The sequence below is a fragment of the Daphnia pulicaria genome, chromosome 7 (genome assembly GCF_021234035.1).
Source record: "Daphnia pulicaria isolate SC F1-1A chromosome 7, SC_F0-13Bv2, whole genome shotgun sequence".
Taxonomy (NCBI): domain Eukaryota; kingdom Metazoa; phylum Arthropoda; class Branchiopoda; order Diplostraca; family Daphniidae; genus Daphnia; species Daphnia pulicaria.
In genome coordinates, this window is record NC_060919.1 from 15,292,306 (window position 1) to 15,317,520 (window position 25,215).

General features: G+C 36.9%; 3 protein-coding genes and 1 long non-coding RNA gene across 7 annotated transcripts; 2 read left to right on the plus strand and 2 right to left on the minus strand.

The window, feature by feature from the left end:
* Positions 1 to 54: 54 nt before the first annotated feature.
* On the minus strand, positions 55 to 2,925 carry LOC124348395 (transmembrane 9 superfamily member 3-like). The gene is made up of 10 exons (XM_046798597.1): positions 2,725 to 2,925; positions 2,443 to 2,638; positions 2,022 to 2,380; positions 1,829 to 1,960; positions 1,600 to 1,766; positions 1,307 to 1,532; positions 1,029 to 1,237; positions 806 to 952; positions 654 to 737; positions 55 to 584 (listed from the first exon to the last, which is right to left on the minus strand). The coding sequence occupies exons 1-10, from the start codon at positions 2,800 to 2,802 to the stop codon at positions 440 to 442; spliced, it is 1,743 nt and encodes a 580-aa protein (XP_046654553.1). The 5' UTR covers positions 2,803 to 2,925; the 3' UTR covers positions 55 to 439.
* A 295-nt stretch (positions 2,926 to 3,220) lies between these two features.
* On the plus strand, positions 3,221 to 9,467 carry LOC124348564. The gene is made up of 3 exons (XR_006920034.1): positions 3,221 to 3,342; positions 9,171 to 9,200; positions 9,413 to 9,467. It is a non-coding gene; the product is annotated as an uncharacterized LOC124348564 (long non-coding RNA).
* A 4,397-nt stretch (positions 9,468 to 13,864) lies between these two features.
* Positions 13,865 to 16,307, plus strand: LOC124351101 (galectin-4-like). Of its 2 annotated transcripts, none has more exons than XM_046801865.1 (6): positions 13,865 to 14,244; positions 14,310 to 14,401; positions 14,959 to 15,169; positions 15,326 to 15,493; positions 15,579 to 15,667; positions 15,746 to 16,307. In XM_046801865.1, the coding sequence occupies exons 1-6, from the start codon at positions 14,221 to 14,223 to the stop codon at positions 16,071 to 16,073; spliced, it is 912 nt and encodes a 303-aa protein (XP_046657821.1). In that variant the 5' UTR covers positions 13,865 to 14,220; the 3' UTR covers positions 16,074 to 16,307. The 2 variants fall into 2 exon arrangements, with proteins under 2 accessions (XP_046657821.1, XP_046657822.1); XM_046801866.1 differs by lacking the exon at positions 14,959 to 15,169 and adding an exon at positions 14,560 to 14,755 and having other exon boundaries at positions 13,872 to 14,244.
* Positions 16,308 to 16,368: 61 nt separating this feature from the next.
* Positions 16,369 to 17,628, minus strand: LOC124351100 (calphotin-like). Of its 3 annotated transcripts, XM_046801864.1 has the most exons (3): positions 17,514 to 17,607; positions 17,101 to 17,442; positions 16,369 to 17,040 (listed from the first exon to the last, which is right to left on the minus strand). In XM_046801864.1, the coding sequence occupies exons 1-3, from the start codon at positions 17,532 to 17,534 to the stop codon at positions 16,456 to 16,458; spliced, it is 948 nt and encodes a 315-aa protein (XP_046657820.1). In that variant the 5' UTR covers positions 17,535 to 17,607; the 3' UTR covers positions 16,369 to 16,455. The 3 variants fall into 3 exon arrangements, with proteins under 3 accessions (XP_046657820.1, XP_046657819.1, XP_046657818.1); XM_046801863.1 differs by having other exon boundaries at positions 16,369 to 17,442; positions 17,520 to 17,628; XM_046801862.1 differs by having other exon boundaries at positions 16,369 to 17,442.
* Positions 17,629 to 25,215: the final 7,587 nt, after the last annotated feature.

Consider the following 25,215-nt stretch of genomic DNA (forward strand, 5'->3'; position numbering starts at 1 on the left):
CTCTCGTTTGCGCGGCGTTTACGATTATTGAAGGGAACCTATCAATCGAATTGCTTGATTGATCAAAACAAATTTATTTGAACAATAATACATTTTATGGAGAAGGGTTTTGACACTTTATCCTTAAACAATAGACATAAATCGACCCAGCCCCATGCAGTGTTTCCGTCTTAACAACTATTAACCGCTTACATCGATTGATTGTAAGCAATATAAATTCTAAAATATGAGGAGACATTAATCCACATGGTTTGGGTATGTAATGCGACTGAACTGGTCGGTGAACAATGGGACAGATGAGAAACTGAAATGATTTAGCATTAATTTCTTTAAAGGACGAAGAGAGGACCAAATAACAATTAGAAAGCGAGTTGTGCTGTAAGGATCTATACAGGGCGATCCAGCCAAGCAAAAGACGCCTCATTCACCTCCAATTAATTTAATCGATCTTGACGGTTGAATAAATTTTTCGGACAAAGAAACTGGAACCTATGTAGCCAACAGTTCCACACAGAACACCCAATCCAAGGCTAAAAAGTGCCATGTAGCCGAAGTAAAAAGCAGTTTGGAACAATCCATACATTCTGTCAAAGAGACAATTAAAGTCAAAATCAAATCAATAATTCGTGAAAAAATTTTAAGTAAAATCATACTTGGTTTTAAAGAAGAAGTAGTAGATGGCATACATGTAGACATAACCGGAAGTTGACGCTGCTGCCAAGAAGCTAGTCCACTGCCTAGATACGGAAAAACAAAATAATTTACTTTTAATAAACGTTAACAGGTGAAATGATAATAAAATTACCATCGGTAGTCTTCAGCATTGAGCAAGAAATAAGTGCAGACAATAGTAACACAAACGGTGACTACAATTAGAATCAAAACGACGAGAAGCATGAAGCCGTACACGTAATAGATCTTGTAGGCCCAAAACGATGTAAAAATGAAATACCTAAAGCAATACAAGAATTTCGGTTAGCAAGATGAAAAATATATGTGTACATATAAAAGGAATTAATAATTATTACATTTCAATGAAGATAGACCCGAAAGGAAGAATTCCACCGAGTGCAACAATCACTGCAGGTTCCATAAACCATTTTTTCTCTGGGATCGGACGAGGGACGGCATTGACGCGGCATGGATAATCTGGCTGACCAGATAAATTTCGACCCAACACCGTGCCCACCAACGTCAAAGGTAAAACGATAAATAAGCATATACAGGTGATGGCAACCTGAAACAAAGTAACTCCATGAAAAAAACCGTCCTTATTTAAGGCGTTGCAACTTGTGGGGAAATTTACCATGGATCCAAATGGAATGGCTCTTGAGGCATGATAGTATATCGCGATAAAATTGATGAAAAATTCAGTACCACAGACAACAGCTGGGACAAGAAAGGCGGAAACAAGCATCTGTCGAATCCATCGCTTGCCACCCATTCGCGCATACAGACTGCCGCCGAAATAACCATTGACTGGTGACGTGGCAGCATAAACAAAAATGCCTGTACTAATCAGCGAACCACGTCTACAAAAAAGAATAATTATTAGCAAACAAAACAAAAAAAATTGTAAACGAAATATTGAGAACGTACTCTGTGTACAATTCTCCAACGATTGTTAAAAGGATAACGCTGATGGTAACCACAGTAATATGATAACCACTTCCAATAAGGGCGGAGAAAAATGTAGCATGAGCGGATGGACGGAAAACATCACCATGTACTTGCTTCCAACCATACTCATCTCCTAAATCACGTTCCTATTAGGAAATCAAAACTGCTAAAAGAATTTCTTCCTCGAATGAAACATTGTTCATGATACCATGTCGTCCATTTCTTCGTCTTTGTTGTATCTGGCGTAATCTTTCCGCAGAGTTCGCATCAAGATCATGGAGACTAGACCAACCAAAAATATGACCATCATAAAACTGTTGAAGATACTGAACCAATGGATCTAGAGAAAGAAAAATCTTAAAACAATTTTTTTTTTAAATAATTGAAACATTTGAACATACTCTGTGTTGAAAGAAATTTGGATCAAGGTATTTGTCAAAGCGATCTTCAAATTTGACAGCAGAATTCTTCCAACTAACTTCATAGGTAAATGAAATCACAGCCCCGTTTTCAAGCTTCACTTTGTTTTCTGATGTTAGATTGACATCTACAATTTGTTTTCCATTGAATCCAATTTCAAACTTTTTGTGGGTATAGATGTAATGTTCATTGTTTTCTCCAATTTCTCCAACAACTCCCCATATAGGAAGGTCATCAAGATACATTTGATACCAATAATGATTTTTAACTGCATACGTAAAAGCCTTTAGCTTTTCCTCAGACAACCCCACTTCACAGTATGGAGTTGTGGATATAGATCCTTTTAAAGAAATAGTTTAATGATGTCAAGTTATTTAATACAGAAATAAGTTTGATGTATACCTTTATAATCAATTGGAATGCCACTTGGCTCAAGTTCCACCCCTTGCAATGCTTCTCCCAATGTTTCATGGTAGTGGCTGATAGTTTCTTTGGGGCCACTACAGAATGGTAATGAAAAGTACAAATACGTCTCTTGTCGATTATGATAGGGACCGACAGTGTTCACCCACAATACGACTTCTTCATTTTCTTCGTACTGAAAAGTAATTAGAAACAGATTATCAGAACTGCTCGTAGAAGAAAGGCCGGTTTGAAGACGTCACGCAATTTGACTCGACTTACGATGTGATTGTGCTCATCGCCTCCTACAAAAACTGAAAGTAGCAGGAGACACAATACAAATAGGTTTGAAGAAATCATGGTGGCGGTTATATCCAGCAAATAATTCCTCAAACAATATCACGTTTTCATAGACCTTTTTGATAACTTGATGCCAAACAACTTTACAGCCACGTCAACTTTTCAGCCGAGATCGAAACGTATCTTCTATCGCCAGATGGCAGTCAGAAAATCTGTTTTTTTTAACACTAGATGGCAAGAATTACGTAAACAACAGTTGTAAACAAAACGAACAGAATAGAATACATTTCAATTTTGTTATCAAAAACAGAATATATTAATTTCCTTGATGGTAATATGGCTTCATTGAAATGTTGAGTCATTCATTAACGTTTAGATTTACAGTTACGAAAATCTAAACAATCGTCGGTTAAAGAATTCCGATGTATGATAAGGTTATTACACAAGGTCCAAAGCAACAGTTTACTGATTAAAAAAATTTTCCCTTAACTATAATAGCCTGTAATACTTCTAAAGTCTTTAAGTTGAAAGCCAAATGTTATCAGATTTGAGTAAGAATAACAAATCCTTTTGAAGATGAACACAACTATTAATAATCCGGTATGATATAAGATTACAATGTTTTTCAGTTTAAAATAATGAAGATTTATTTTGCAATATTATAGGTTATTTCATGTGTGATGAGCTTACCGAAGGTAATTTGCAGCAAGGGAATCTTATTGTTATTCATAGTCAACCCACTGCCATAACTTACTTCAGCAATGATCTGTTTTATGCATTGCTTTAGTTGGCTTGGTTCTGTCATTTTAGTAAGAAATACTATACGAAGATTTGTAATTTATTTAAAACCTGCTAGACATTAACTTCGATGAGTTGATTACGTCACAATCCGCAAAGCAGTTGATTGGGACGCCTAAAAAATCCGCGCCGGAGTTGTTAAAAAATTGCAAACATTCCCGTAGTTTATTTAGTACCAAAATATTACTCAAACAAAATGAGAGAAAATATATTTTTTTTAAGTTTATAAAAAGTTTAATTCGTTGTGTTCTTATTAGCCTGCACAACGGGAACAGGCGGAACATGGACGCCGAAAACCTCAAAATATTAAAATAAGGAGGATGACCGATGACGTAACGAATGGGGGAGTTGGATTTGTTTTCCCGCACAGGGATCGACAGACAAATAAACGTTTTTTGCTACGTTTGGTCTCCGCGTTCTTCTTTTCACCTAGATAATAGCTGGGATTGCGCCCCTTATGCGACATTACAGAACTTCGTTGTAAATTTCATGGTTTGTCGTTCAACCTGGAATAATTATCCATTATGATGCTACCATACACTAGACGCATTATTTGAAGTATTATTAGTATACCATTATCACTAATGGAGTTGTGACTATTAAATAATTTTCATTTTCATTAAATCAGGGATCAGAAATATTTTCAATATTCACCATCAACCTTGAATAAAATTGGACCAGAATCTAATTTATTCTTCTGTGATGTGATATTTAAAATAAATTCACCTGTGTGATACTGATAACCCGTCAGAATATGAAGTATTTTAATCACTGAAATAGAATGATGAAAGATCATTCGGAACGAATCAGTACAGCTGTCAACAAGTTAGGTCAAACACTGCAAAGAAGATATGTTACCCATTACAATGTTAAGAAAATTTGAGTTCTCTTTCGTTTTGACATTAAAAAAATTTTCTGTTTGCACTAATTTTGTGTTATTGTTGGATTCCGCTCGAAACTTATTGAGAAGTCTGAACAGGTAATTCAATATGAACGGGCGTGACGTATAGTCGAAAAATATTAGGAGGGGGAACAATTGCATTGCAACCCGAAGTTCATTCATAAGTTAAACAATATACTTAAAATTAGGGAACGAGTCTTATTTTTCCAATCGAACCCAAATTTTCGCTGTGTCCTTAACGGATAATGTGAAAACAGTCTAAACGTTGAATTGAAGAAAAAAGACAAAAAGAAAACCTCTTGCGTTTCTATTGCGTTCGAGGGAAGAGTAGTGACGACTGAGCAATAGCCGCAGGGTCCGACAGGCAAATAGTTATTCTGTTACGCTTCGGCCAGCTCATTGCGGTTCTATCTAGGTAATTCACTGGCACCTCGCCTTTTATATTATATTATAAACTGTGAACGACACTTTGCAATTTAGGTATTTATCGAAGCACTATCAGCGTTAACCATATGAACAATATTAATAGGTGAAAAGATGAATAGAAATCATATCATGTGACCAACGTCAACGCTATGAAATTTTTCGATAAATCACTTGTTATTTTCTTTATAATTATTCCCAACCTGCCATCCTTTCCGATTGTCTTCCCCAATATTATACTGCTTAATATTGGTGATGCTAAATGACACAATGGTGAAATCCGTCAATCGTCTGAATTTATCGACAAGAATAGGATTAGTGTCAGATTAGGGTTTAGCCTAAATTTAAACTGGTGTCAATCCAGAATATAAAGATCTAGTCACGGTGAAACAGAATGGCGAACGATTCGACCAATAAATTAGCGTAACTAGCAAATATGTAAACACAATAATGTAGAGCGCCGATCATATCGGTCGTAATGAATGGAGAAACAAAACTCACATAAAATTTCCCATTGTAAATAATTCATTCTAGCTTCAAGTCGTCTATGTTCCGGTGCCAGTTGATTACGATAGAATACACCATAGTCCGTAAGACAGGCTTAGATGCTCCGGTAATTTTCGCTGGATGCCTGGATGGTCGTTTCAGGGTTATTGGGGAGCCAAATAAAGGAAGAAGTGTCAATTTGACAAGAATATTATATAATTGTGAATTTACTTATCATTCACACTACGACAACTTTATTTCTAGGATTGAAAAGTGTAAGTAATCGGCATAAAGGTTTTCATTTATAAAGTAAGCGTCCCATCAAAAGAAATGAAGGGGGGGGGAGATTTTTAACGGCTTGTGGTCACAGCAGCACGGCCGGAATTCAAATAAATGGACTAGTTTCACCAATATCGGTTATCTTCACGAACGATCCATGAAACGAACACTAATTAACCTGTGGATGATTTTGTAAATTCATTAGCAACTTTACGGTCAGATTAATGCTGTCACCGCATACGTGTCAAACTAGTGCGCAATATTGATATCTCACAATCTTGACGCTATTAAGTATAATTTGTCTTTGATTTTATCGATGCGGTAACTGTGAATTAACGCTGATTTAATCAGGGATCTCTCGAGCAGGGAAGTCAACCCTTCCTTTTCATTTTTTCACAGGTAGGCTGAACAGATTACCGATATTTAGAAGATGCACTGACACGTAGTCGTGGCTAAATATTGGTGCGATCTGCTAGGCCACCACCTCTAATTAATAATTAACTGATAACTGATAGTGTTTCAGAAAATAAATCTCTCTATACCGCAAGAAATAGATGATGTCTATGCTATGGTTGTAACGCACTTGTATGAGCGACGTAACTCCAACAGACTGAATATTTCTTATCACTACACAACATACGCCAATCAGTAAAGTTCGTTATTTCAATTTTTGATTCACATTGAAATATTTAAGGGGGAATATAAAAACTAGAGTTGTGCTATGGATCAGGAAGATGCATTCTTCCTAGGGAGTAACAAAGACCTGTAATCGGCCCGAGGGTAGTTTAAAAATTTAATCGAAAACTAATTATAAATCCAGTCAATCTGAACGGTGTTTGTGCTTCTACTGTTAAATTGTAATCACATTTTGATGTTCAAGTCAATGAGCACATCGCATTTGGGATAGAGCAGTGTGTTTATGAAACAATTGCGAAAGTGATTATCACCGTTGGTTCTAATTAGCGCTCAGCAGTAAGGAATCATGCACAGAGGGTTGGCCATGACGATATGATTGTAAGGCAGATTGATTTCATTTAAAAGAGTGCGTTGTGGGGCCGAAAAACTTTGGTTGAAAAGCTAAGAAGTCATTGATTATGTATATGTATTCAATACTGATGTATATTGAAATCAGGCATTCGTGACTCGACCCACTCAATTGTTATAAACATGAACAATATGAACTGTTGTATCTAAAATGAAAACAATCAGTATAATCTACGAAATATTTAGACAACTATCCAGTTTCATGTATAAATAAGTTTTAGTAAAGTTATTTTTTCTTATCGAATACTGAGCTTGGATATCATATGAATGGTGTTCTTTTAAATAAATTGGAATCTGATCATCTAGGCGGTGCAAAACACATTAAGTAATGGTGTTCATAAACATTAACGACGATTATTCGTCCGCATACTGTCCGCAGCGCATATCGCATCATTTAGCGGTGGGAGTGGGAGAAGTTATCAGTGAGCCAGACAAGGCTACCAGACAGACACAAGGAGCTGATCGTATAGATAAATTTGCACTAGCCTAGATATAACCCGAATTTTTTAAAATGAACATTCAAGTGCATGATGTGATGTGTCTAACTTCATTATTCATTATTTAATGTAAACTATTTATTTACGTTTAGCGAAGTCGCAATCGCTATCACTTATTCATCACGAATACACTCGACTAGTTATTTATTTTCTGAATTGGTGTTATAGTTATTTAAGGTATTTTGAAGTCTTAAAAGAATGGAAACAACTTCCTTTGCTTTCTCCGCCAATGTTCGAATGGTCACGTCCCATTTGAAACACGCAGCGTCATCGTTTAAGGAAATAGATGTCACATTCTTTAAAAGTCACATTCTTTAAAAGATAGGACTCTCTCGCCCCTTCTTGGGCGAGAGACTAACCTTGTTAACGTACTGGATAACTATCCAGAAAGATAAGCAATCCCGTTATCATCGCTTGATGTGTAAACCTATCTTTATTATTGCGAGCCCGAAGGGCGAAGCTAATAATCGCATACGCAGAAAAAAAAAAGCCATGTCACTTTGTCTGTCTGTCTGTCTGTCTGTATGTAACGCTCCATAACTCGGGTGTTTCACGACAGATTTCGGACTTTTTGGTCTTAAAAATTAGAAAAAAAATATGCGGTGCGACCAGAACAAAAATTATTTCATTTACTTAATTAGTTCTCCTGTAATTAATGAAAAACTGCTAAAATAATTGTTTTACGACTAGTGACATCTGGTGGTTGCGACTACAACATTTTCATTTTCAAAATAAATCACCACCAGATGTCTATGGCATCGCCGTGTTGACGCAATCTTTGATGTCCCAACTATGACGCAACAGCCAGACAGATTTGCATTTATGTTTTACAGTTATTTGATTCATAAAAATTGAAATATTGAACTTTATGTATAAAAATAGGAAAATATGAGTTGAACAAACTAAACGTAAATAACTTGCAAGGATATTGAACTGTGACAGAAAAATCCCGTTTTAAGACCAAAAAGTCTGTTAAGAAAAGTGTGAATTGTGAATAAGTCCGACTTAAATATAGGCCCTGAATTTTTCATTTAAGACAGTTTTCAACTGGCTTACGACTATCCCTTCGCGGCGAGCTGATAAGCTTGCTTTTCTATCTTATTCTAGACAGAATATTCCCCGAATAAAATTCTCATTCGGTTATGGTATATACTTGTGCAAGTAATCATTATGCATGATGCTCGTGATTGCTAACAACAGCTTTCGTCAATTTGCTATCATAAAATTTGACTTAAACGACGAGATGGAGAAATTTTGCGCGTCCCTGAATACTCAGTGAGTTGTAAAATGTGTGATGTGTCGGTAATAACTGTAAAATAAACAAGTGAAATAAATAAGTCTTACAATTCTGCGTCTAAAAATAGAGCACATAATAGAGCTCATAAGATAAACATGATTTCACTGTTTAAATACTCACAAGGAAAAATAAGCACACACATAAATGTAAATTGAAGGGAAAAAATTTTTTGTTTTTTTTTACAGCCACGTTAACTTTTCAGCTGAGATAGAAACTATCTTCTATCGCCAGATGGCAGTCGAGAAATTCGGTTTTTCAAAACACTAGATGGCGAGAATTACGTAAACAACAGTTGTAAACAAAACGAACAGAATAGAATAAATTTAAATTTCGTTATCAAAAACAGAATATATTAATTTCCTTGATGGTAATATGGCTTCATTGAAATGTTGAGTCATTCATTAACGTTTAGATTTACAGTCACGCAAATCTAATCAATCGTCGGTTAAAGAATTCCGATGTATGATAAGGTTATTACACAAGGTCCAAAGCAACAGTTTACTGATAAAAAAAATTTTCCCTTAACTATAATAGCCTGTAATACATCTGAAGTCTTTAAGTTGAAAGCCAAATGTTATCAGATATGAGTAAGAATAACAAATCCTTTTGAAGATGAAACCAACTATTAATAATCTGGTATATGATATATAAGATTGCAATGTTTTTCAGTTTAAAAAATGAATAATTTTTTGCAATATTATAGGTTATTCCATGTATGATGAGCTTACCTGAGGTAATTTGCAGCAAGGGAATCTTATTGTTATTCATAGTGAACCCACTGCCATAACTTACTTCAGCAGCATAGGTAAGATATGGTATACATGACTGTACTTATAGTAATATCCTACATTGAATCTGTTTTATGCATTGCTTTAGTTGGCTTGGTTCTGTCATTTTAGTAAGAAATACTATATGAAGATTTGTAATTTATTTAAAACCTGCTAGACATTAACTTCGATGCGTTGATTACGTCACAATCCGCGAAGCAGTTGATTGGGACGCCAAAAAAAAAAATCCACGCCGGAGTTGTTAAAAAAATGCAAACATTCCCGTAGTTTATTTCGTACCAAAATATTACTCAAACAAAATGAGAGAAAATATTTTTTTTAACTTTATAAAAAGTTTAATTCGTTGTGTTCTTATTAGCCTGCACAACGGGAACAGGCGGAACATGGACGCCAAAAACCTCAAAATATTAAAATAAGGAGGATGACGTAACGGAATGGAATAACGGAATAACGGAATGGGAATATACGAATATACGAATAACGGAATGGGGGAGTTGGATTAGTTTTCCCGCACAGGGATCGACGGGCAAATAATCGTTTTTCACAACGTTTTTTCTCCTCGTTCTTCTTTTCACCTAGATAATAGCTGGGATTGCGCCCCTTATGTGACATGACAATCAGTGAACTTCGTTGTACATTTCATGGTTTGTCGTTCAACCTGGAATAAATATCCATTATGATGCTACCATTCACTGGACGCATTATTTGAAGTATTATAAGTATCCCATTATCACTAATGGAGTTGTGACTAATAAATAATTTACATTTTCATACAACAAGGGTTTAGAATGTTATCATTATTCACCATAGACCATGAATAAAATTGGACCAGAATCTAATTTATTCTTCTGTGATGTGATATTTAAAATAAATTCACCTGTGTGATACTGATAACCCGTCAGAATATGAAGTATTTTAATCACTGAAATAGAATGATGAAAGATCATTCGGAACGAATCAGTACAGCTGTCAACAAGTTAGGTCAAACACTGCAACTAAGTTATGTTACCCATTAAAATGTTAAGAAAATTAAAGTTCTCTTTCGTTTTGACATAAAAAAAATTTCTGTTTGCACTTTTATTGTGTTTTTGTTGAATTCCGCTCGAAACTTATTTAGAAGTCTGAACAGGTAATTCAATATGAACGGGCGTGACGTATAGTCGAAAAATATTAGGTCGGGGAGTTCATTCAATAAGTAAAACAATATACGTACAATTAGCGAGTGAGTCTTTTATTTATCCAATCGAACCCAAATTTTCGCTGTGTCCTTAACGGATAACGTGAAAACAGTCTAAACGTTGAATTGAAGAAAAAAACAAAAATAAAACATCTTGCGTTTCTATTGCGTTCGAGGGAAGAGCAGTGACGACTGAGCAATAGCCGCAGGGTCCGACAGGCAAATAGTTATTCTGTTACGCTTCGGCCAGCTCATTGCGGTTCTATCTAGGTAATTCACTGGCACCTCGCCTTTTATATTATATTATAAACTGTGAACGACACTTTGCAGTTTAAGTATTTATCGACGCACTATCAGCGTTAACCATATGAACATTGTTGGTAGGTGAAGAGATGATTAGAAATAATATCATTTGACCAACGACAATGCTATGAAATTTTTCGGTAAATCACTTGATATTTCGTTCTAATCATACCCTATCTGCCATCTGAAATCCGACCCAATTATATTTCTCTAATATTGTACTGCCCAATATTGGTGATTTAATTGGACATTAAGTTCAAGAACCGGGACGCAATGTCGAGATTTGATTAATGCCAGATTTGGGGTTAACCTTAATATGTACTGGTGTCAACCCAGAATTTAAAGATCTAGTCACGGTGAAACAGAATGGCGAACGATCCGACCAATAAATTAGCGTAACTAGCAAATATGTAAACACAATAATGTAGAGCGCCGATCATATCGGTCGTAATGAATGGAGAAACAAAACTCACATAAAATTTCCCATTGTAAATAATTCATTCTAGCTTCAAGTTCATGAGATCGTCTATGTTTCGGTGACAGCTGATTACGATAGAATACACCATAGTCCGCAAGACAGGCTTAGATGCTCCGGTAAATTTCGCTGGATGCCTGGATGGTCGTTTCAGGGTTATTGGGGAGCCAAATAAAGGAAGAAGAGTCAATTCGACAAGAATTTTATATAATTGTGAATTTACTTGTCATTCACACTACGACAACTGTATTTCTAGGATTGAAAAGTGTAAGTAATCGGCATAAAGGTTTTCATTTATAAAGTAAGCGTCCCAAAAAGAAATGAAGGGGGCGAGAGTTTTAACGGCATGTGGTCACAGCAGCACGGCCGGAATTCAAATAAATGTACTAGTTTCACCAATATCAGTTATCTTCACGAACGTTCCATGAAACGAACATTAATTAACCTGCGGGTAACTTTGTTAATGCATTAGCAACTTTACGGTCAGATTAATGCTGTCGCCGCATACGTCTCAAATTAATGAGCAATATTGATAACTCACAATCTTGACGCTATTAACTATAAGTTGTCTTCGATGTTAGTTCTTCGGTAGATGTGAATCAACGCTAGAATTAAACGGTGTTTTCAAGCAGGGAAAACAACATTGTTAATTAATCGTTTCACCAGCAGCCTTAACAGAATACCCATATTTAGGAGATGTACTAAATCGTAACTAAAATATGGTTAAATCTGTGGGGCCACCGGCACCTCTAATTGTCTGATAGTGTTTCAGAAAATAATTCTCTCTCTACCTCAAGAAATAGATGATGTCTTAGCAATGGTTGTAACGTTTTTTACTATGAGCGACACAACTTCAACAGACTGAATAATTCTAATCACTACACATCATACGCCAATCAGTAAAGTTCGTTATTTCAATTTTTGATTCACATTGAAATATTTAAGGGGGAATATAAAAACTAGAGTTGTGCTATGGATCAGGAAGATGCATTCTTCCTAGGGAGTAACAAAGACCTGTAATCGGCCCGAGGGTAGTTTAAAAATTTAATCGAAAACTAATTCTAAATCCAGTCAATCTGAACGGTGTTTGTGCTTCTACTGTTAAATTGTAATCACATTTTGATGTTCAAGTCAATGAGCACATCGCATTTGGGATGGAGCAGTGTGTTTATGAAATAATTGCGAAAGTGATTATCACCGTTGGTTCTAATTAGCGCTCAGCAGAAAGGAATCACGCACAGAGGGTTGGCCATGACGATATGATTGTAAGGCAGATTGATTTCATTTAAAAGAGTGCGTTGTGGGGCCAATGAACTATGAAATGGTATATATTTATTTATATAAATTAAAGATATGTTGAAATCGGGCATTAGTGACTCGCCCATTTAAAAGTAAAAAATATGAATGTTTATATCTGAAATGATAACAATCAGTACAATCTACGAAACATTCGACAACTCTCCAGTTTCATGTACTAAAAAGTTTTAGGATCGTTATTTTTTCTTATCGAATAGTACGAATACTGAGCTTGGATATCATGCGGATGGTGTTCTTTTAAATGAATCGGAATCTGATCATCTAGGCGGTGCAACACACATTAAGTAATGGTGTTCATAAACATTAACGACGATTATTCGTCCGCATACTGTCCGCAGCGCATATCGCATCATTTAGCTGTGGGAGTGGGAGAAGCTATAAGTGAGCCAGACAAGGCTACCAGACAGACACAATTTTCTGATCGTATAGATAAATTTGCACTAGCTTAGATATAACCCGAATTTTATTAAATGAACATTCAAGTGCATGTTGTGATGTATCTAATTTAATTATTCATTTTTCATTGTTAATTTATAATTGACGTTTATCGTAGTCGCAATCGCTCTCACTTCCCCATCACGATTACACTCGACTAATTATTTATTATCTGAATTGGTATCATAGTTATTTCAAGGTATTTTAATCTTCAAGAATTGAAACAACTTCCTTTGCTCTTTTCTTCTTTACATGTACGGTTAGGGCCAACAAGTGTATCGAAGAAAGAATCGTAAAGGAAATCGATGTCACATTCTTTTAGCTTTCGCGTCTTCACTTTCTCCTGGGCTGAAAGTATAAGTGAATGATTAACCTTGATAATGAACTGGATAAATAACCAGAATAATAAGCAATCCCGTTGATGTCGCTTGATGCGTAAACCTAACTTTATTAAACACTAGACAGATTATTCCCCGAATAAAATTCTCATACGGTGATGGTATATACTTGTGCAAGTAATCATTATGCATGATGCTCGTGATTGCTAACAACAGCTTTCGTCAATTTGCTATCATAAAATTGGACTTAAACGACGAGATGGAGAAATTTTGCGCGTCCCTGAATACTCAGTGAGTTGTAAAATGTGTGATGTGTCGGTAATAACTGTAAAATAAACAAGTCAAATAAATAAGTTCTCACAATTTTGAGTCTAAAAATAGAGCTCATAAGATAAACATTATTTCATTTCATTGTAAGTACTTACACACATAAATGTAAATTGAAGGGAAAAAAATTATAGCCACGTTAACTTTTCAGCCGAGATCGAAACGTATCTTCTATCGCCAGATGGCAGTCAGAGATTCTGTTTTTCTTAACACTAGATGGCGAGAATTACGTAAACAACAATTGTAAACAACGAACAGAATAGGATAAATTTAGTTTCAATTTCGTTATTAATAACACAATATATTAATTTCCTTTATGGTAATATGGCTTCATTGAAATGCTAAGTTATTCACTAACGTTTAGATTTCCAGTTACGCAAATCTAAACAATCGTCGGTGAAAGAATTCTAATGAATGATAAGGTTCGTCACCTTATCAGTGACTTTATTAGTGAATGACACAAGGGCTCCAAAGCAAAAGTTTACTGATAACAAATGTGCTTGTAGCTATAATAACCTGTAATACATCTGAGCTCTTTTAGTTGAAAGCCAGATCTTATCCCATTTGTGTGAGAGTATCGAAACCTTTTGAAGATGAACACAACTATTAATAATCCGGTATGATATAAGATTGCAATGTTTTTCAGTTTAAAATAATGAAGATTTTTTTTGCAATATTATAGGTTATTCCATGTGTGATGAGCTTACCTGGAGGTCATTTGCAGCAAGGGAATCTTATTGTTATTCATGGTCAACCCACTTACAACAGCAACAGGTAAGACAGTATGACTGTGTGGCATCCAACTTTGAATCGGTTCTATGCATTTCTTTAGTTAGCTCATTTGTGTAATTTTAGTGATAGAATACTAAATGTAGATTTTTTATTCATATAAAACCTACATGCCTTATTCCCCTCCTGCTTCATAAAATTAGGTTTGCCATCAACTTGTTACATCAGGGAAATATGCAATGCGTCTTCCATTTCGATGCCCGTTTCGACCAAGGTCAGACTGTGCGTAATACTAATTTCCCGTCTTCATCCTGGGGGCCGGAAGAACGATCCACGTTGCCCTTTGCCAAGAATAGGCACTTTTTTATGGAAATAAGATGTTTGCCGGATCGATTTTCGGTTCGCTTTCTTTTCAGATAACATCCACATGTCGAGTCAATCTCCTGCCGCTTTAGCTTTCATTTACATTCACCACGGTTATCTTTGCTTCGTAGCTATATGCTCTAAATACTTTTTTTATCTTGGATTTACCTTATTTTTTCAAAAAATGTTGCTGCTTTGTTTATCGCCGTTTGTGCTTACTATGTCTGTCATTTGTCCAGGTTTTGTGTGAGCTTGGTTTGTGGGCAGCAACGGGAACTTGGAGATATTGCATTTCAACTGACCTCACATTTTGACACAAGCTGGGTCATCCGCAATAGTAAACTCAACAAGGAATGGGGTGTCGAAGAGGGAACAACGACACACAAGTTTCCTTTCAAACGCCTTCAGCCTTTCAAAATTGAAATTTTCACTAGTCCGTCCTCTTATCTGGTGAGTCACTGTCCAAATAACGTCGTCCACCAGCTGATTGCTACATGTATGTCCGTCTTGCAATGGGCTTTTTTTTTTTCGGTGTGTCACGTTTCGTATATTCTTCGGAATAAATCATCTGTGATAATAATTTTCGTTTGATTGATTCACGTCTAGATTACCGTTGATGGTAATCACCACTGTGAGTACATCCACCGAGTTTCGTATTCCGAGGCTAACACTCTTCAAATCACTGGAGATGTTCAAGTTAGCATGATTGAATTCCGATCAGCAAATACTTTCCCGACATTTCCATCGAGTAACCGCCTCAACGTGGCATACCCGGTAATAGTAACTTAGCAAATGAAGTTATATAGATCATCAGTTTAATTATCTCTTTATACCTTTATTTCCATGTCGACATTTCCAGCCGCTTCCATTTGCGTCGTTGATTAATGGACCTCTATCAGTGGGAAATGAAATTCAAGTCCACGGACAAGTTAAGCCGCATCCCAACAGGTAATATACTACATAATCGTGATTATTCAAACTTATATTAAGAGAAGTTAAACTGATGTTTGTTTTTTTTCTCCCAAGGTTCCACATTAACTTGCAGCAGGGATGTCAGTCCTATCCTCATCCCACTATGGTTTTCCACTTCAACCCTCGTTACGAAGGTGGGCAGCGCACCATCGTCATGAATTCCTTCATTGGCAGCTGGGGGTCGGAACAACGGGTTGCGGTCCCTAGGAATCTATTACCTGGAAATACTTTCGTGCTCGCCATCAGACGTCAACCGTCTTACTTTGAAGTTTCGGTTAATGGATCCGTCATCGCCACGTACAATCATCGCATTGCGGCCGATATGGTCGACTCGGTGTCCATTGACGGAGATGTTATCATCCACAAAGTCGTCGCCTATTAATAGACTGGGCCAAACGTATAATGCACATTCCCAACGACATCAAATGTATGCCACAAAGTACCTGTTAGAAATTCCCAAATGATTATCCCTTTGCAATCGTGGTTAAGAGCAACATGCTTCCAATCGTCGAGAATTCCCTTTAGGTGGTATGTCTGGGTGCATTTTAAAAAGATTTGATTTGTTGCTGTTATTCTGTGCTGGGGATATAGACCAATAAAAATAAAATAACATTGAGTTGCTCCAGCAGCTGTAAATTCTTAGTGAAATCAATTATCTGATATCTGAACGCAATACGAAAAGAAAAACTTGTAAATGTATTGGCCGTTGACGAAAAAATATTTGAAGCGAAATTTTAAAAAATGAAAGATTGAATAGAATTAAATCAGCTTGAACGATAAGCTCGACCGACTTTGGCGTTCCAGTTGATTTCACGAAGGACATTTTCACGCGTGTTGGAAACTGGTGGGAAGCCTAGCTCCCTCGCTTTCGGCAGGATTCCGAACGGACGATTGGGGAAATGGGAACTCAACTCTGATCTGACAGGATTGCTGGATGGATACGAAGCCGGGGGAAGAGGGTCCAGCACGGGCAAATTTAGCGGCGAATAAACCGGAGCTTCACTCTCCACTTTCTCTAGAACCGCTTCCGGCGACTCGACAGGTTCCAATGGCAACACAGAAGCGATAAAAATCGGAACAGCTGGCGAAACAGTTGGAATTACGGATACCGGTGCATCAACTAGAGGAACATCCACTGGTTCAGAATGTACAAAAGCAGGGACTTGGGGTGCTGCTGTTGGGATAGCTACAATCACAGGCTCTTCTGCTACTATTCTAAGATCGACAGGGCTATCTTCCACTTGCGGCGCAATCGCTGGCACTTCTTCGACCGGGAAATGATCGTCAGAATGCTTTTCGACTTCCGACGCTATTTCTTCTTCGACTACTGGAACAGACTCGACGACATCCTGAAAGTCAATCAAAAGTGGAGTATCATCTACGACACTGGAATGGTCGACGTCAAATACTGATAACAATACAGCTGGCTCATCGATCAGGTCGGCTTCCGGCAAAACGGCTGGGCTAATGTCATCTTGAATTTTAGTTGACAAATGCAAAGTTTCCTGATCGAATACAGGTGAGAAGCCTTCGGTGGTTGGCGCTAAAGGTTCCAGGGTAGTCGCTACGGGATCCGCAATTCTAGTCTGCAAGTATTTCTCTGCCACATTGGCGTCGTTGCGGGTGACTCGCTGGATGTTACCGAAGCTGCGAGGCAATACTCTAGTCATCCGGTTAGAACGGACCGGGCTGGCGGAGCCGGTAGACAGTTGTAGCAAAAGCAGACAAGCCAACAGCGCAATGCTTCCTCTCTAAAAATATCAACAAATAATGGAATCCGTTCAACTTTACAAAGGCCAAATTTTAATTATATAGTCCATACACTTACATGAAGGCGATTCATGGCGAATGAGAGGAGTCAAAGTTGTTGTTTACTCGGCAGACTGAATCTGACTGAAGAATAAAGCTGCAAACATGCTGATTATATAGTGGTCGACTTGCACATATTTTCCAGCCTTTTATTTTCGGCCGATTTCTTTCTTACTCAACTTTTACCCATTAACTAAATAAGGAAGCCCTGAATGGTAGCATGCTGCTGAGCTCTGCGCTGTTTGTCTCGTCTAGTAGTTTTACGACACACCAAAGAAAGGGAAAACGCAACCGAGAGTAATGTATTCATTTGCCTCACAGCTTGCGGGAGGAAGCAGCAGCAGGAGCAGCAGACGATTAGCGAACGTGATTTCCCATCGTCTAATTTACGACTGGCCTGCGTTCGTTCGTCTAGTTTCACTTTTTTGAGCGACGACGGCACCTGCTGCTGCTCGTGTTGCCACACAGTTAAGGATGCGAGGCACCAGTGAGAGTTAAGCGAAAACCCCAAAATGTCTGCTGCATTAAATATTCGACGCACCGCAGACTATAAACAGGAAAATGGCGGGGAAAATGGATGGACTTTTGCCGCATGTTTTTGAGCAGAAACCCCACCTCTCTCCCCACCAGACTTGCATGTAATCATTTTTATTTCGCTCTGCTCTAATACATTTCTCGAGGAAAAAAAATAGATCTACACAGGATTGCAGGGGTAAGAAAGATAGTTGAAACGGTTATGCTCATAGTTATGCTATTGTTCGGGTTCTTCCAGGTTTTCACCTAAATAAGGACGTACTTGTACCATTTCAACCTGTCGTCGCTTTCCATTTCTTTTGGTAAATTCTGACTTCTTCCAAGGGTCTAAATGACATCTGCAGATTGCGTAACCTAACGTTTGCCGTATTTATCAAATGACGAGGATGAAACTTTGAAGGATTTTCGACCTACATTTATTTTAACTTGCTGAGTAATAGCTTTCTATGAGATTTTTCTTTAGATGATACAATGAGCTATTTTAATCTACAAGACTTTCATCATACTGCGTCATATTACTTTAGAAATACTTAAAAGGTCGCTCGGTAAATTAATATTAAGCGTCCAATAGTCACGCACGAATTTTCGAGATCGTATACTTTATTAATTGATTCATATTATTTAATTTTAGACAATCAAACACCCTTAACTTAACCGAAGAATCAGATCAAAATTCTTTTCCCAGCGGGAATCGAATAGCGCCGACTGATTGGGATTCTAATTTAAGTTTTCAATAGGTTGCAGGTGTTGATTTCGAGTTAATGATACTGGTATAATCCCAGAATAACAAAGTCTTAGATCTCTTAAGTGTAACGGTGACTAACGTGAACTTCACCTGTCCGATCCAATACAATTAAATGTCGTACGAGAATAATTAACGTGCAGTACGGCGCTATACTAACTTTTTGAAACAATTCATGAGTTAGAATTAGGCAATTTGATTGTTGAAAGTGGAAAAATTAAGAAAATAATACTTTCGAAGGAAACAACGAACGAATTTCAAATCTCAGTCTTGAGCTCTTAAGAGATTTGAAAGTGGAACCAAGTAGACTAATTGTATCGCTATTTCTAAATGTGTGACTTTCTATTAATAAGCCTTCCCAGTTCCCACTAATGTATTTATGCTTCCAGACCTCAACACTCAACAGCCAATTGCCACCTCCATCATCTTTAAATTTCAAGGAGTTTGCTACCAAACAGAACAAGACATAATTAGTGTGATTCATAGAGTCGCTAAAGCAACACAATTTTGACCTGAAAGGAAATCACAAGACAAATCTATAGGCAACAAGTGGGAGTTGAAATCGTGAAAGATGTCTACCAAATTATTTGCTGAATATTTATAACTCGTGAGAAATGTTATGTTAGTGCCATCACGTGATGGCACTATTAGGCCTATGTCAAATAAAAACGAAAATGGAACAAATGCTTTTTTGTACAGCTCAACATGGTTAACCATGGTATGACTTCTCGTTGAAAGCAAAATTTTCGAAACGGATTTGATTAGCGTATCTGCTGATGTAAGAATCATATTCTAATAACCAATGTGTATCGATAGATGATTGGAGATTCTGACATTTTAAGATCCTGACTATACCAGAAACTACTCATCCCGAATATAAATTTTTGACTAAGATTATCAGAATCAAATTTCATTCACGTTAATTCCATGCAGTTGATTTAAGTTGTGGAATCATTGACGGCGATTTGCCTCTAGTCTTTTCTTGGCATGGGGCTTGACTACTTCGTCCTTAACTGATTATGTTTGACTCTGTTGCCTGTAAAGTGTTAACTATATAGTAATAAAGTATCAGTCAAATAAAGAAAAATAATTGTAGAGGTGTGCTGGGTATTTCAAGAAAATAGTTGGAGAACTTCATTGGTGTAACTGCTAGTTTTAAGCCTCTTGGATTGTTACCGCAACCTTTGGCTTTTCAAATGAAACGGGTTCAAACACTCACGATGCTATTATAAGTCAAGTTCATTATTTCTTATATCTTATTTATTAATAATATATTTATATCTTATTACATGCAGGCAATTTCAAAATAGAAAGAAAATGCAAATCCACCTGGGGTGAATTGGAACAAGACGTAAACACAGCTGCAAAAAAGGAGCTCACCAGAGATTGTTTCAATTGGGAAATGACTCAAATGAGCTGGTGCTTTAGTGAACCAATAAAAATGGGTGTTTTAATTAACGAACCATAATAATGTAATTACGAAGAATGCGTTTCTTATAGTAATTTACCAATTACCCGTTCTCGTATTCAATTGCTAATCATGAAATCCGATGATTTGTCGTCCACGTATGTTGGAACCATAATAAAACGGGTTCAAACACTCACGATGCTATTATAAGTCAAGTTCTTTGTTTCAAACGTTTGATAACGTACCCGGAGTGATGGAACTCTAGTCAATCAATCCATCGTGAACTTCGAAATAGAAAGAAAATTCAAAATCTACATGGGGGGGGATTGGAACAAAACGTAACACCACCTTCGAAAAATTAGCTCACCTGAGATTATTTCAATTGGGAAACGACTAAAATGAGCTGGTGCTTTAGTGAATTAATGAAATTCGTGTTTTGATTAACGAACAATAATAATGAAAGTGTGAAGAATGCGGCACTTAATATAATATACAATTTTTTCGTACTCGGATTCAATTGATAGACATTTAATCCGATGGTTTGTCGTCTACTATTGTTGCCACCATTACCATCCTTATGAATCGTGATTAATTTTCATCCACCAGCTAATGCGTACTTAAATGACAAAGACGGAAAATTTTCTCTATCATTGAGTGCCGAAGATAACTGGGGGTAGAAACACTTCATGTATCGTAATAAAACACCAACCCCTTTTAGCTGTTATTAGTTACAACACTACTTCGACGAAAAGGTAGAAAGATAACTCGGAAAATTTAGATTTATAATTGCGAGCGTGCGATAAAATTCGTTCGTTAAACAATGCCAGACGGAGGTGTTATGATTGTTCACCTAAGAAAATTAAGGAGTGATCAATTCGTATTCATTTTAAAACGATCAATAAAATTGTCTAGATTTAGTTCTACTGATTTATGAACTGCCAGAGGCAAATCTGTGTACGGATAGCCATTGTAGTTTATCTAAACGAGGAGGTACCGGTGTGGCGGCAGGTCCCTCTTGCTAAAAAAATAGTCTTGTTGCACTTGGCTCCAAGACTTGCATGTAATCATTTTTATTTCGCTCTGCTCTAATACATTTCTCATGGAAAAAAAAATAGATCTACACAGAATTGCAGGGGTAAGAAAGATAGTTGAAACGGTTATGCTCATAGTTATGCTATTGTTCGGGTTCTTCCAGGTTTTCACCTAAATAAGGACGTACTTGTACCATTTCAACCTGTCGTCGCTTTCCATTTCTTTCGGTAAAATTCTGAACTTCTTCCAAGAGTCTAACTGACATCTGCAGATTGCGTAAACTAACGTTTGCCGTATTTATCAAATGACGAGGATGAAACTTTGAAGGATTTTCGACCTACATTTATTTTAACTTGCTGAGTAATAGCTTCCTATGAGATTTTTCTTCAGATGATTCAATGAGCTATTTTTAATCTTCAATTCTTTCATCTTTCAGCGTCATTTTATTTTGAAGACTCTTGGTTGATCGTTCGGTAGTTACTTCATAAGCGTGAAGCAGTCATCCACGAATTTTCGAGTTTATACTCTTTCTTAAGTCATTTAATTTAACTTTCAAATTTCATAAAATTTACACTGGTCGTTGAAACTCGTTAATGACAACAAAAGGATTTGTCGTCAGTTGTTTTACAATGCAGTGTAGATTTAAAGTTAATAAAGCTGGGATAACCCCAGAATATGAAAGTCTTGAATCTATGAAGTGTAACGGTGACATACGTAAACTTAAACTGTCTGATAAAAAACAATTAAACGTGGTACGATAATAATTAATGAACAGTACGGCGCTGTACTGTCTTGTTGAAACAGTTCATGAATTAGAATTAGGCAATTTGATTGTTGAAAGTACGAAAATTACGAAAATAATACTTTCGAAGGAAACAACGAACGAATTTCAAATCTCAGTCTAAAGCGCTTAAAAGATTTGAAAGTGGAACCAAGTTGACTAATTGTATCGCTATTTCTAAATGTGTGACTTTCTATTAATAAACCTTCCCAGTTCCCACTAATGTATTTATGCTTCCAGACCTCAACACTCAACAGCCAATTGCCACCTCCATCATCTTTTAATTTCAAGGAGTTTGCTACAAAACAGAACAAGACATAATTTATGGGGTGCGGATTGAACACTTTTTCCAAAAAAACTTTTCAAAAATCGATTACCATATTTGATTTAAAAACAAATTGATAATCGTTTTGAATATTGAAATCAAGTTGAAAATAAATTCAAAAATTGAAAACGTTTTGAAAATGAATTCATAAATTGAAAATGATTTTGATAAATGAAAATGATTTTGAAAAATGTAAATGATTTCGAAAAACTAAAATGAATTTGAAAAACTTATATGATTTCGAAAAATGAAAACGAATTTGAAAAATGAAAATGAACTTGAAAAATGAAAATGAACTTGAATATCCATACAATTTCGGGAGTGCGATATGACACCACCCTACTCTATCCCCAGCTCTCTCCGGATGCTATAGCCACCCCGAGACAACCGACTAGCCATTGATGGCTATGTTGCTGATTCCAGCCAGCTAGGCCGTCAGCGATACTGTCAGCCCTTGCCGGGCGGTGCTGGCCACCGCTGCCGCCACAACGGCCGCCACTAAAGTCTCTCTCGACCGCAGACCGAGTATTCTACACAAAAATAGATTACACGATCCAACGTGAAAAGTTTCATGTTCCTGCAGTAAATGACACACAGCCTACCCAGCAACGATGAAGACGGAACGGCCGAATGGGTGGCTTTCACCTGAGAAAAGTTCCAGTCACGCCTCGGTATGACGTTCTCGCGAAGTTCTCGTCATTCCACTAACTGCCAACTGCCCGGAAAGAAGTGTTCTGGTACGTTTCGCTGGATAGGCCTATGCGTCCTGTACTGCTGCGATACTCTGCCGTTCAATCCGACGAGAAGAAGAAGGCGGACACGCCGTCTTGCTGACGTGGATCCTCATGTTGGTGCTGGCCCTGCTGGAAATTATCCGCTATCTAAGCGGATTGGGGAGCTGGACTTCTCTATTGTCTCTACGTCTTTGCCATGTGGTCCACTTGCGCCGGAAGTGATATACAATTGGGCCATTTCCAAGGAAGAGTTCATTGGAAGGATGGCTCTGTCTCAGCTGCAGCGACGGATTGAACACCAAAAATTGGCGCAACGTCTATCTTTTCTACCATCATGGAGGCAGCGGACATGGCGGTGGAGGCCAAAGAAGAGGATCCAAATGGTCATGTTGCTCATGTCCGTTTCAACAGAAAAGCTTTTTTTTCATGGCCGGCCTCAAATAAAAGTAGTCGTATAGGAACATGAAACTTTTCACGTTGGATCGTGTAATCTATTTTTGTGTAGGGTAATACTCGGCCTGCGGTCGAGAGAGACTTTAGCGGCGGCCGTTGTGGCGGCAGCGGTGGCCAGCACCGCCCGGCAAGGGCTGACAGTATCGCTGACGGCCTTGCTGGCTGGAATCAGCGACATAGCCATCAATGGCTAGTCGGTTGTCTCGGGGTGGCTATAGCATCCGGAGAGAGCTGGGGATAGAGTAGGGTGGTGTCATATCGCACTCCCGAAATTGATGGATATTCAAGTTCATTTTCATTTTTCAAGTTCATTTTCATTTTTCAAATTCGTTTTCATTTTTCGAAATCATTTTAGTTTTTCAAATTCATTTTAGTTTTTCGAAATCATTTTCATTTTTCAAAATCATTTTCAATTTATGAAATCAATTTCAAAACATTTTCAATTTTTGAATTTATTTTCAACTTGGTTTCAATATTTGAATCGATTATCAATTTGTTTTCAGATCAAATATGGTAATCGATTTTTGAACATTTTTTTTGGAAAAAGTGTTCAATCCGCACCCCATAATAATTAGTGTGATTCATAGAGTCGCTAAAGCAACACCATTTTGACCTGAAAGGAAATCACAAGACAAATCTATAGGCAATAAGTGGGAGTTGAAATCGTAAAAGATGTCTACCAAATTATTTGCTGAATATATATAACTCGTGAGAAATTTTATGTTAGTGCCAACACGTGATGGCACTATTAGTCCTATGTCAAATAAACACGAAAATGGAATAAATGCTTTTTTGTTCAGCTCAACATGGTTAACCATGGTATGACTTTTCGTTGAAAGCAAATTTTCGAAACGGATTTGATTAGCGTATCTGCTGATGTAAGAATCATATTCTAATAACCAATGTGTATCGATAGATGATTGGAGATTATGACGTTATAAGACCCTGACTATACCAGAAACTACTCATCCCGAATATAATTTTTGACTATGATGACTATCAGAATCAAATTTCATACACGTTAATTCCATGCAGTTGGTTACAGTTGAGGAATCATGGACGGCAATTTCCCGATTTACCTCCAATCTTTTCTTGGCATGCTTCGACCTTAACTGATTAGGTTTGACTCTGTTCTGTTGACTGTTACGTATTAACTATTCGGCATTAAACTATCAGTCAAATGAAGAAAATTTAATGCATGGGTGTGCTGGGTATTACAAGAAAATAGTTGGAGAACTTGATTGGTGTAACTGCTAGTCTTAAGCCTCTTGGAATGTTACCGCAACCTTTGGCTTTTTCAAATTAAACTGGTATCAAACACTTACGATGCTATTATAAGTCATGTTCATTGTTTCAAATGTTTTATATCTTATTACATGCAGGCAATTTCAAAATAGAAAGAAAATGCAAATCTACCTGGGGTGAATAGGAACAAGACGTAAACACAGCTGCAAAAAAGGAGCTCACCAGAGATTGTTTCAATTGGGAAATGACTCAAATGAGCTGGTGCTTTAGTGAACCATTAAAAATTGGTGTTTTAATTAACGAACAATAATAATGTAATTACGAAGAATGCGTTTCTTAAAGTAATTTTCCAATTACCCGTTCTCGTATTCAATTGATAATCATGATATCCGATGAATAGTCGTCCACGAATGTTAGAACCAATACAATCTTATTAATCTTGATTATTTATGTAAATTTTA